Here is a 10795-nt window from a genome sequence, read left to right on the forward strand (position 1 = left end):
AATTGCTATTCATGAAGCAAATCAAGAGTGTGTGTCGTTGAGGTCTATAATACATCTTATTCGAGACAAATGTGGTTTGAAATGTGACAAGTTACCCACAATTTTGTATGAAGACAATGCAGCATGCATAGCTCAATTGAAGGGAGGATTCATAAAAGGAGATAGGACAAAGCACATTTCACCAAAGTTATTTTTCACACATGATCTTCAAAAGAATGGTGATATCAATGTGCAACAGATTCGTTCAAGTGATAATATGGCTGATTTGTTCACAAAATCTCTACCGATGTCAACCTTCAAGAAACTAGTGCACAAGATTGGGATGCGAAGGCTCAAGGATGTGAATTGATGCTCTCATCAGGGAGAGTTAATGCGCGTTGCACTCTTTTTCCCTTACAAGGTTTTGTCCCACTGGGTTTTCCTTGCAAGGTTTTTAACGAGGCAACCAAAAGGCGTATTATTAGAGATGTGTACTCTTTTTCCTTTACTAGATTTTTTTCCCATTGGGTTTTATTTTATTTAAGGTTTTAACGAGGCACATTACTTATCGAGTAGACATTCAAGGGGGAGTGTTATGAATAGAATTCTATTTAGAGTGAATGTCTATCTTGTAGAGAGTTTTACTTTGTGGCTAAGTCATTTTTCCCCTATAAATAGAGGGGTCTTACCCCATTGTAAACCATCCCAAAATTCAATAAGAATTTCCTCTCTCTTTCTCTGCAATATTGTTTTTCTACTTTTATTGTTTTATCACAATGATTAAGTTTTAGACATTATGTTGATAATGGAAAGGTGCTCTCTTACAAATTAAAACCTGTTACTAAACAGAATATTATTCTTGAATCCTCGAGTGTACTTGGAAGTACAAACATAAAACAAGTCCAAGAGAAAGTTGCATACTATACAATCTAAAGGAAAGTTGTGCCTTATTGATTATGTATATGTTCATACAACAGTTAAAGGCAAAGATGTAGCCTTTTGTAGGTGATCTTTCATACTTAGTTCAAGTCACGTATTATGTGCAACGTCTTTCGAAGACACATGCTTTAGTTATCTGAGGGAAATTAAATCATACAAAAAGATCTTACGTTTATTGAACTAGTAATTTAGTTCCGGTGTAAATTTTCATGCAATGTGTTGTATATTTGACAAAAATCCTACAGAAAGAAGATGAATATCATCGACATGTTAGGAAAAACACATTGCACTAGCGCATTCAGCAACATCAAATTAAACTGGAATATACATTTTTGGCCATTACAATATTGATTCTTTGTTGTTTTGACCCTGGAAATTGCACTACTTAATTAGTGATTTAGGGGGGTTCTGTTGCATCATGCATGTGTTCTTCTTATGTACGAGGTGGACTTGACGTAACTGGTAGTGTAGCCTGTCCATTCTTTTCTGTTGCTGGAGAATCCTTCAAAATTTCTGCTTCTTTGCTTTTACCCCATAGAAGAATATACAATCCAATAATAACCAAAATTGACCCCAATATGCTGTTAAAGAAAAAAATCTGTTTAGTAACAGTAATATCCAACAATTCTTTTTCTAAGTCAAGAAATTGTTGTAGAAAAGAGTTCCAACCTTCCAAGGTGAATTTGTTCATGAAGTATGGAGATGTCAATAACAGCAGCAAATATCTGAATAAAGGGACTAAATGCAGAAGTGAAAACTGCACCCTTTTGCTTTACACACCATGACATGACCACATAGCATAACCCTGATCCCATAATTCCCTGTTACACAAATAGCCGGTCAAATTCGTTGTTTACTTTTTCTAGTCGGTATACATAGATTAAACATTAATTATATATAGGTATACACATATTATACGTAAATTATACATATATTATGCATCCGTAGATTATTTTTAGTTTAAGAGATTAGGTGGACGGCTGTTTCAGTTAATTCTTCGTTTATTGTCTATTCTAACTTCAATATCTTGAATGAAAACAGGAGAATACTCACGGCGTATATGACGCTTGAGATCTCTAAACTTCCTTTCAGAAACCAAGTTGATGTGTTTCTATCAATTACAAGGCTCAGTATAGCAGATTGAATGGCTCCAAGTAATGACATTATTGCTGTGCTAGAATACTGATAAGGATATTCCTTCCCTATCTTAGCTTGTATGAGGAACCACGACGACCAAACGAGGCTTCCAGCAAATAGAAACGACGAACCAACAATCCAATTCCTTGTGCTGTGGTTCACTTCAAGTATTTCGGATGCCGGCTTGCTTATCAGTGGCATTCCTTTGTATAGCGTAAGTATTAAAGCTCCACCAAGACAACATAAGGTTCCTAACGCCTTAGCTCTCCCGCTTTTGCATTTAATTGTTATTTTCTCTTGCCTGCAACAATTTTACAGGTTAATCGTTCATGCATATCGATATGATGATTACATAAAGAACTAACCGAGCAGTAGTTGTTTGTGCTTACCCGAGTAGCAATGCCATAACGAATGTGTTGATAGGAACCATATTGATGAAAGCACAGCTAAATGTTGTTGATGTGTATTTCAGCCCGATTAGGAAGAAATATTGAGTGAGTGTACCCCTGAAAACAACAATCTTTCTCAGAATTTGTTGTCACAGGAAAGTGAATACCAACAACAACAACAAAACCTAGTGTAATCCACAAAGTAGGGTCAGGGGCAGAATGCATGCAGACCTCACTCCTACCTTTGTGAAGGTAGAGAGGCTGTTTCCGATAGAAGGAAAGTGAATACCATAATCTTTGAAAGAGAACAAATGAGATGAAGATACTTTAGCATATATAATGAGCAGAAAACTGACCCAAGAAGTGCACTGAAGAACAAAGAACAAACAACGCGGCCTGTTAAATGTGATATGAAATTCCTGCATAGGTAAGGGAATAAAATCTTCTTGTTATATATTAGCAGATATGGAATTATTGAACTCTTGTAATCAATACACAGAAGTATAAAAGCCAAACCTTTCCAGTAAACATGCGATGGGAGTTAAGAAAATCGCGGCGATTGAGAACCTATATGTAGCTATCACCAATTGACTCATTCCTCCACTGAGTACTTTTTTGAAGAGCGCGTTTACAACAGCCAGAGCAAATTCAACAAATATCATTGCAGCTATTGGCTTCCATTTCTCAAAGAAACTCATTGCTGCAATCTTAATGTATTACTACAAAACTCCTATCCTTCAAGTTTTTAGTTTCTGCTTTGTAAGCCACATTTGGTGCATAGATCTTGAGCTCCAACATATATAGTAAAATATCAGGAAACAAAGTGAATATGAGATTGATTCTCCTAACATCACATCATTGTTTTTTTTGCAAATATGACCATGTTTATAATGTTCTTGAGGCTACTTTCCACAACTTTTTAATTGAATCATTCCCATTGGAGATTGTTCGAATCGCTTTGTTTGTTAATATTCTATATATCATCAGCTCATGACCTCAGATTATATGCAAGTTTCATGTTTTCTATTTCTCACGTTGAGTAATGAGTTTGACTCTTGAAGACTAGAACCACTATTATTTTTCCACCACAAAAGGCATTATAATTTACTAATAAAAACTGTGAGCATATCAGAAAGTGGATGCAGATACAATTAAGCATTACTTTAAGCATCTTATCCTTCTCCTATTGGAAATAAAGACCGGTTTCTCTTGTAATATATTTGGAAAGTGGGAGAAGAACAATATGTCTAATCTTTTAAAGCTAATTCTATTGGTTTGAAGCTGCTAGAGACTTGCAATGGAAATTCTGTATATGTCTGAACCTCTGATATTTTGGGTTAATAATGAACAGTGTTGCTATAGCGAGGCCACAATACAAGTGCTTTTTCCTTCTTTAAAGGGCATGGATAACTACTAACACAAAGCTTTGCAAGATCAAGATTTGTAATATAGGACATGTTCCATTTTGCAATTTGCATGTTGTATGATGGTACATGACCATCTGTAGTCCCATCATTTACTTTAGTTAGAACAGCATATGTATGTATGTTAAGGGTTCGCTTGGCGGGAAGAATGCTCGCTAAGTGCAAGTCACAACCGTCCAATGTTGGTCATGATAAACTTGATTATTTTAGTTAGAATAATATATGTATTGTCATGGGCGGCTTTCCATCCATGCCCCATGGCCCCTTGGGCGCGTCCCGTGGCGTCCTAGCAAGCCTCCCAATGCCTAGCGCCACGGACGGCCCCGTAGTCTTGGCCGCGCCAAGTGACAAGCGCGCATGTGCCTCTGTCGCCACACTGATATCCCTCGCCAACGCCTAACCGCAGGCAGATGCCAACAGCGCTGCGCGCGCAGACCCTGATGCCAAAGACTATGTTGCTGACAACGGACCTGTTTCTGCCTTGTAGAAAACTAAGTCCTTTTCATTGTAAATATAGAGTAGTTTTATTTCATGTACTTCCATTATGTTTCTCTAGCTTAATCAAGTCTAGTCTTGTAGCTTTGGTTTATTGTTTTTAAGCATTATTAGGGGGGATCAAGCATTCAAAACTTTCTAGCAAGCAAACAATTCTCTGTACTGGTGTCTCTCCCCCTCGACACCGCGTTGCCTTTCTGTCATAGCTTTCATTAATGCAATCAAGCTTTCTTTCATTCTCAATTCTCATTTTTGTTCTCTCAATTGCTCTTGACATTGGTTTTCCCATACGGCACTGACAATCTCATCTAGCGTACGGAGGGGACCTCAGTTGGCGGACAGTAACTGCACAGACATCAGTTGCTTAGCCTTACGTCGCCCTTCCAAGGAATCTCAGGAAGGCGCCGCGTAACATTTGGTATCAGAGCCTAGGCTTGACATCGGACAAGGGAACGCATTGCCATTACCACCATTTCTGACCATGGTGAATCATGGGGACCGCATTGCGGCCCTTGAACAGACGGTTGATGGATTACGGCCCATCGTGGATGCGGTTCCCGAACTAAGAACCAGCCTAGTGCAAAGGTTGGACGACCTGGATCATAGGGTGCTCCAGGCCGAAGTTGACATAGAAAACATCAGTCGCGACTCTGAGGGAGACTGGCAAATGGCAGCCACAGAGGAAGTCAAAATATTTTTCAAATTCGAGGGACTCCAACAGGAGCGTGTCAAGGATTTAGCTTATAGGGCGCAAGAGGCAGACAGGGTGACTGCCATGCAACAAACTATTGATGACTTGACAGACAAGCTCAATGTTGTCAATGCTGCATTACAGGGCCTGCTTCGAGGAGGTGGAAACCAAATTGGGGGCGCTGTGAACCCCACTTCCACGACACAAAAACTAAAAATCCCCGAGCTAAAGCCATACAGTGGAGCTAGGAATGCTAAGGAAGTGGAAAACTTCATCTTTGACATCGAACAGTACTTCGATGCTGTTGGGGGCCTAAAAGAAGCTAAGAAGGTAGCAACTGTTGCCATGTAACTTCGAGGTGATGCTAAACTCTGGTGGCGGGTGAAGTACGAAGCTATCAAGGTCAGTGAAGATGCTCTCGAGACATGGGCAGAACTGAAGGCAGCCATACGTCTACAGTTCTTCCCTGAAAATATTGAATACAATGCAAGGAGAAATCTACAGGAGCTCCGCCAGACCAAGTCAGTACGGGACTATGTGCGGGAATTCTCTGCACTCATGCTAAACATACGTGAAATGGGGGACAAATACAAGCTCTTCACCTTCCTAGAAGGGTTGAAACCTTATGCCCGTATGGAACTGCAATGACAAATGGTAGATACCCTACCCAAGGCGATCCAAGCAGCTGAATGCCTTAGGGACTATCCAGTGGAAGCTCGAAAGGATAGGCTTCAGCCGCTTGCCCGAGCGGGAATCAAAGGGTCCAACCTAGCAATGGTGGCCTAGCAAAAGCGGGGGAGATTGAAGTGCAACCAAATCTAAGGCTCCCTCATCGAGCAACAATAGTGTTGCGTCAAACAATAATGATTGGGGGAGAAAGCCTCCTCAGGATGCCATTATTGCGGCGGACTATGTTGGAATAATGAGTGTCCACATGCATAGATGAATGCCCATCAAGCCTTTGATGATGGGACAGATGGCGACACAGACGATACAGATCAGACCAAACCAGTAGGTGCCTTCAATGCAATTGTTGGCTCCATTTTTGAGGCCTTAGCGGGAACCAGTGCTGGCATCCGTAAGAAGAAGAACCCTTGCCCAAGCACCAAGAAAGGGAAAAAGAAGGCGGATGAGAGGAATCCTCCTAAACAAGAGAGGACCTTAATGTTCGTTAAGATGAAGGTAAATGGCAAGCCTATTCGGGCGATGATAGACATGGGTGCTACCCACAACTACTTAGCCTCGACTCAGGTGGAGCGCCTTGGTCTAGTTGTAGGAAAGGGCAGAGGTAGTGTCAAGGTTATCAACTCACCTCCTCAGCTAGTGGGTGGGATAGCCAAAGAGGTACCAGTGAAACTTGGCCCTTACGAAGGAAAATTCAACATGCGCATGGTGATCATAGATGACTTCGAGTTGATAGTTGGATTGGAATTCTTGAGGCAAACCAACACCATGATGTACCGTACGCTAACATGTTACTGATGATGGGAGCAAACGGACCAAGCCCTGCATTATCACGTGCATGCCCTTAGAGATGGCCGTTGAGAACATCTCGGCCTTGCAGTTGAAGAAGGGGGTCAAAAGACATGAACCTACGTTCCTGGAAACCCTCTGCATTAAAGATGTAGAATTCTCTTCGGGTCCCATTCCTGAGTCCATGAAGGAGCTACTATTGGAGTTTGAAGATGTCATGCCATAAGACATGCCAAAGCGACTACTGCCTAGGCACACTGTGGACCATGAAATTAAGCTGGTGCCGGGCGCGAAGCCACCCGCCCGAGCGCCTTACAAAATGTCACAGCCCGAACTCGCTGAGCTTTGGAGACAATTGACGAAAATGCTAGACATAGGGATCATCGTGCCCTCCAAATTCCTATACGGGTCCTGTGTGCTATTCCAAAAGAAACATGATGGCAGCCTGCGATTCTGTGTGGACTATCGGGCTCTAAACAAAATCACTGTGAAGAACAAGTACCCTATTCCGCTAATGGCAGACTTGTTCGATAGACTGGGTGGTGCGATGGTGTTCACCAAGATAAACCTAAAGACAGGTTATTAGCAAGTTCGGAGTGCAGAGGGTGATGAACACAAGACGACCTGTGTGACAAGATATGGGTCGTACGACTTCCTGGTTATGCCATTCGGCTTAACTAACGCCCCAGCTACGTTTTGCACCTTGATGAACCAAGTCTTCCGAGAGTACATTGATGAATTCATGGTGGTCTACTTGAATGACATTGTGGTATATAGTCAAACTTACGGAAGGTCCTAGCTCGATTGCAGGAGCATGAACTATATGCGAAGCTATCTAAGTGCTACTTTGCTCAAAAGAAAATTGACTTCCTCGGACATGTCATCGAGGAAGGGCGGATCAAGATGGACCAATAGAAGATTCAGGCAATCACAGATTGGCTACCGCCTAAGGATATCCACGCCTTGAGGGCGTTCCTTGGTCTATGCAATTTTTATCGGCAATTTGTGAAAAACTACTCCCTCATTGCAGTACCATTGACAAAACTCCTCAAGAAGGTCACACCTTAGGAATGGGTACCCAGGCGAGCGGAGGACTTCAATGCATTGAAAGCGGATATGTCTAGTAACCCCGTCTTGGCCCTCCATGATCTGGCCAAGCCATTCAAGGTACAAACAGATGCATCCGACTATGCCCTCGATGGAGTCTTGCTACAAGAAGGGCATCTTGAGTGTACGAGAGTCGGAAGCTGAAGGATGCAGAGCGGCGCTATGCCGCCCATGAGAAAGAATTATTGGTTGTTGTCCACTGCTTGCGCCTTTGAAGGCACTATCTGCTGGGGACCCCGTTCGTGGTCAAGACAGACAATATATCTATTAGCCATTTCATGAACCAGCCGAAGTTGAATGGTCGACAGGCCAGGTGGCAGGAACTCCTAGCTGAATTCCACTTCAACCTAGAGTACGGCAGTGGGAAGACCAACCATGTTGCTGATGCACTCAGTCGGAGAGCTGATCTAGCATCGGTGTGCCTACTCGCCACCCTAAGGGGGTGCGAAGTAGCCACCTCCATCAAGGACCAGATACAAGATCTACTCATTAAGGATCGTGTTGTACAGTATTTGGTTGATTTGGTAGGACAGAGCAAAACTCGCCAGTTCTACATGGAAGATAGTTTCCTGAAAGTTAAAGGGAACTGACTTTATGTTCCTAAAGGAGGAGATCTACGAAGGACTCTTCTGGCGGAATGTCATGATACTCTCTGGGCTGGCCATCCCGGTGAGGAACGTACCATGGTGGTACTTTGTCATGCATATTATTGGCCTCAAATGGCCGATGACGTTGCTCAGTATGTGAAGACTTGTCTAGTATGCCAGAAGGACAAGTCGGACTGCTTAACACAAGCGGGACTCTTGGAACCACTAGTTGTCCCAAAGAGACCTTGGGAAAGTGTTTCCTTGGATTTCATCACCGGATTGCCCAAGATCGGAGATCTCACAACTATCTTGGTTGGGTAGATCGGTTTTCCAAGTATGCTACTTTTATTGCCACCCCACAATATATATCAGCAGAAGATACAGCTCGACTCTTCTTCTCACATGTCGTCAAATATTGGGGCTTTCCCAAAGACATTGTTAGTGATCGCGACTCATGCTTCACTAGCAACTTTTGGACCCAACTTTTTAAGTGTCTTGGGTCAAAGTTGGGTCAAAGCTCAGTTTTTCATCCGCAATCTGATGGCCAGATGGAGCGGTTCAATAGTATGTTGGAGGAATATCTCTGCCACTTTATAATCGGATCACAGAAGAATTGGGTGAAGCTTCTGGATGCTGCTCAACTGTGTTTCAATTCACAAAAGAGCTCTAGTACAAACAAAAGCGCTTTTGAAATTGTTACTGGACAACAACCGATACTCCCACACACAGTCAATGCACCAAATATGTCTAAATCTTCTCGAGCTGCTAGCTTCTCAAAAGAGAGGAATCGAAATTTAGAGATAATGCGGAGCTATCTTGTCAAGGCTCAAAAGCGGATGAAGAGGCATGCTGATCAGAATCGTCGTTTTGTTGAATACCAAGTAAGAGACAAAGTGATGGTAAAAATTCCATAGCGGTACTTATTTGCAAGGGTCCATGACCCTCGCCTATTGCAAAAATACATTGGACCCTTGTCCATTGAAAGGCGCATTGGGAAAGTTGCATAGCGGGTGGATACCCCAGCTTGGTAGAAAACTCATCATGTCTTCCATGTCAGCCTCCTGAAACCTTTTTGGGAAGACATGGAGGATCCTTCATGGAGCCAGCTCACAATACCCAGTATTTGAGGTCCCAATTCAACCGGTAAAAGGCATGTCAAAGCTATCCTTAATGATAGAGTGATTCATGCCTCAAAGAAAGATCACCAAGAGTTCTCGGTGAAATGGCAGGGTCATGATGCAGAGGAGAATACTTAGGAGAGAAGAACAAACCTCAAAGCCTACAAGAGCCTAATTGAAGATTATCTTGCAAGTAAGGCGACGAGGATGTCGCCAACCCAGGTGGGGAGAATGTCATGGGCGGCTTTCCAGCCATGCCACATGACCCCTTGGGCGCTCCCCGTGGTATCCTAGCAAGCCTCCCAATGCCTAGCGCCACGGACGGCCCCGTGGTCTTGGCCGTGCCAAGTTACAAGCATGTATGTGCCTCTGACGCCACACCGATATCCCTTGCCAGCGCCCAACCGCAGGCAGATGCCAACAGCGCCGCGTGCGCAGACAACGCCGCGTGCGCATACCCTGATGCCAAAGACTCTACTGCTGACAACGGACCTGTTTCTGCCTTGTAGAAAACTAAGTCCTTTTCATTGTAAATATAGAGTAGTTTTATTCCATGTACTTCCATTATGTTTCTCTAGCTTAATTAAGTCTAATCTTGTAGCTTTGGTTTATTTATTTTTCTAAGCATTATTAGGGGGGATCAAGCATTCCAAACTTTCTAGCAAGCAAACAATTCTCTATACTAGTGTCTCTCCCCCTCGACACCGCGTTGTCTTTCTGTAATAGCTTTCATTAATGCAATCAAGCTTTCTTTCATTCTCAATTCTCATTTTTGTTCTATCAATTGCTCTTGACATTGGTTTTCTCGTACGGAACTGACAATCTCGTCTAGAGTACGGAGAGGACCTCAGTTGGCGGACAGTAACCGCACAGACATCAGTTGCTTAGCCTTACGTCGCTCTTCCAAGGAATCTCAGAAAGGCGCCGCGTAACAGTATATATGTTCAGGATTCGCTTGGGGGTGGGGTGGGGGGAATGCTCGCTAAGTGCCAATTACAACCGTACAGTGTTGATCATGACAAACTTGTTTACTTTAGTTAGAATAGCATATGCACGTATGTTCAAGGTTCGCGTGGGAGTAGAATGCTCACTTAGTGTCCGTTACAACCTTTCAATGTTAGTCATCATGACAAACTCAATTATTTTAGTTAGAACAACATTTGTACGTACGTTCAGGATTCACTTTGATGAATAAAATACTCACTAAATGCCTATGACAACCATCTAATTTTGGTCATGACAAACTTGAAAAAGTTATATGCGAACCTTACCTATAGACAGAACAAAACATCACCGGCTAATAGCCAATCTAGATCATTGTAATTACATAGACACTTCATTTAGATTGCTGTGAACTTGTTGTACCATAATTTAAATCTCTACATATTATCTTTGTACTTGTTTTGACATTTCATATGTACTTTGAGTCTTTGAGAAGTTTACCCCAATCAAATTT

The 10795-nt window shown here is 42.4% G+C and overlaps 1 protein-coding gene across 1 annotated transcript; it reads right to left on the reverse strand.

Annotated features, from left to right (window-relative positions):
* Window positions 1-1116: 1116 nt before the first annotated feature.
* LOC107818831 (WAT1-related protein At3g30340-like) lies at window positions 1117-3391 on the reverse strand. The gene is made up of 6 exons (XM_016644885.2): window positions 2961-3391; window positions 2801-2863; window positions 2445-2561; window positions 1972-2356; window positions 1588-1739; window positions 1117-1499 (listed from the first exon to the last, which is right to left on the reverse strand). Exons 1-6 carry the CDS (start codon window positions 3140-3142, stop codon window positions 1352-1354), a joined length of 1047 nt encoding a protein of 348 aa, XP_016500371.1. The 5' UTR covers window positions 3143-3391; the 3' UTR covers window positions 1117-1351.
* Between the last annotated feature and the right edge of the window lie 7404 nt (window positions 3392-10795).

The sequence above is a fragment of the Nicotiana tabacum genome, chromosome 16, assembly GCF_000715075.1.
Source record: "Nicotiana tabacum cultivar K326 chromosome 16, ASM71507v2, whole genome shotgun sequence".
Classification (NCBI taxonomy): domain Eukaryota; kingdom Viridiplantae; phylum Streptophyta; class Magnoliopsida; order Solanales; family Solanaceae; genus Nicotiana; species Nicotiana tabacum.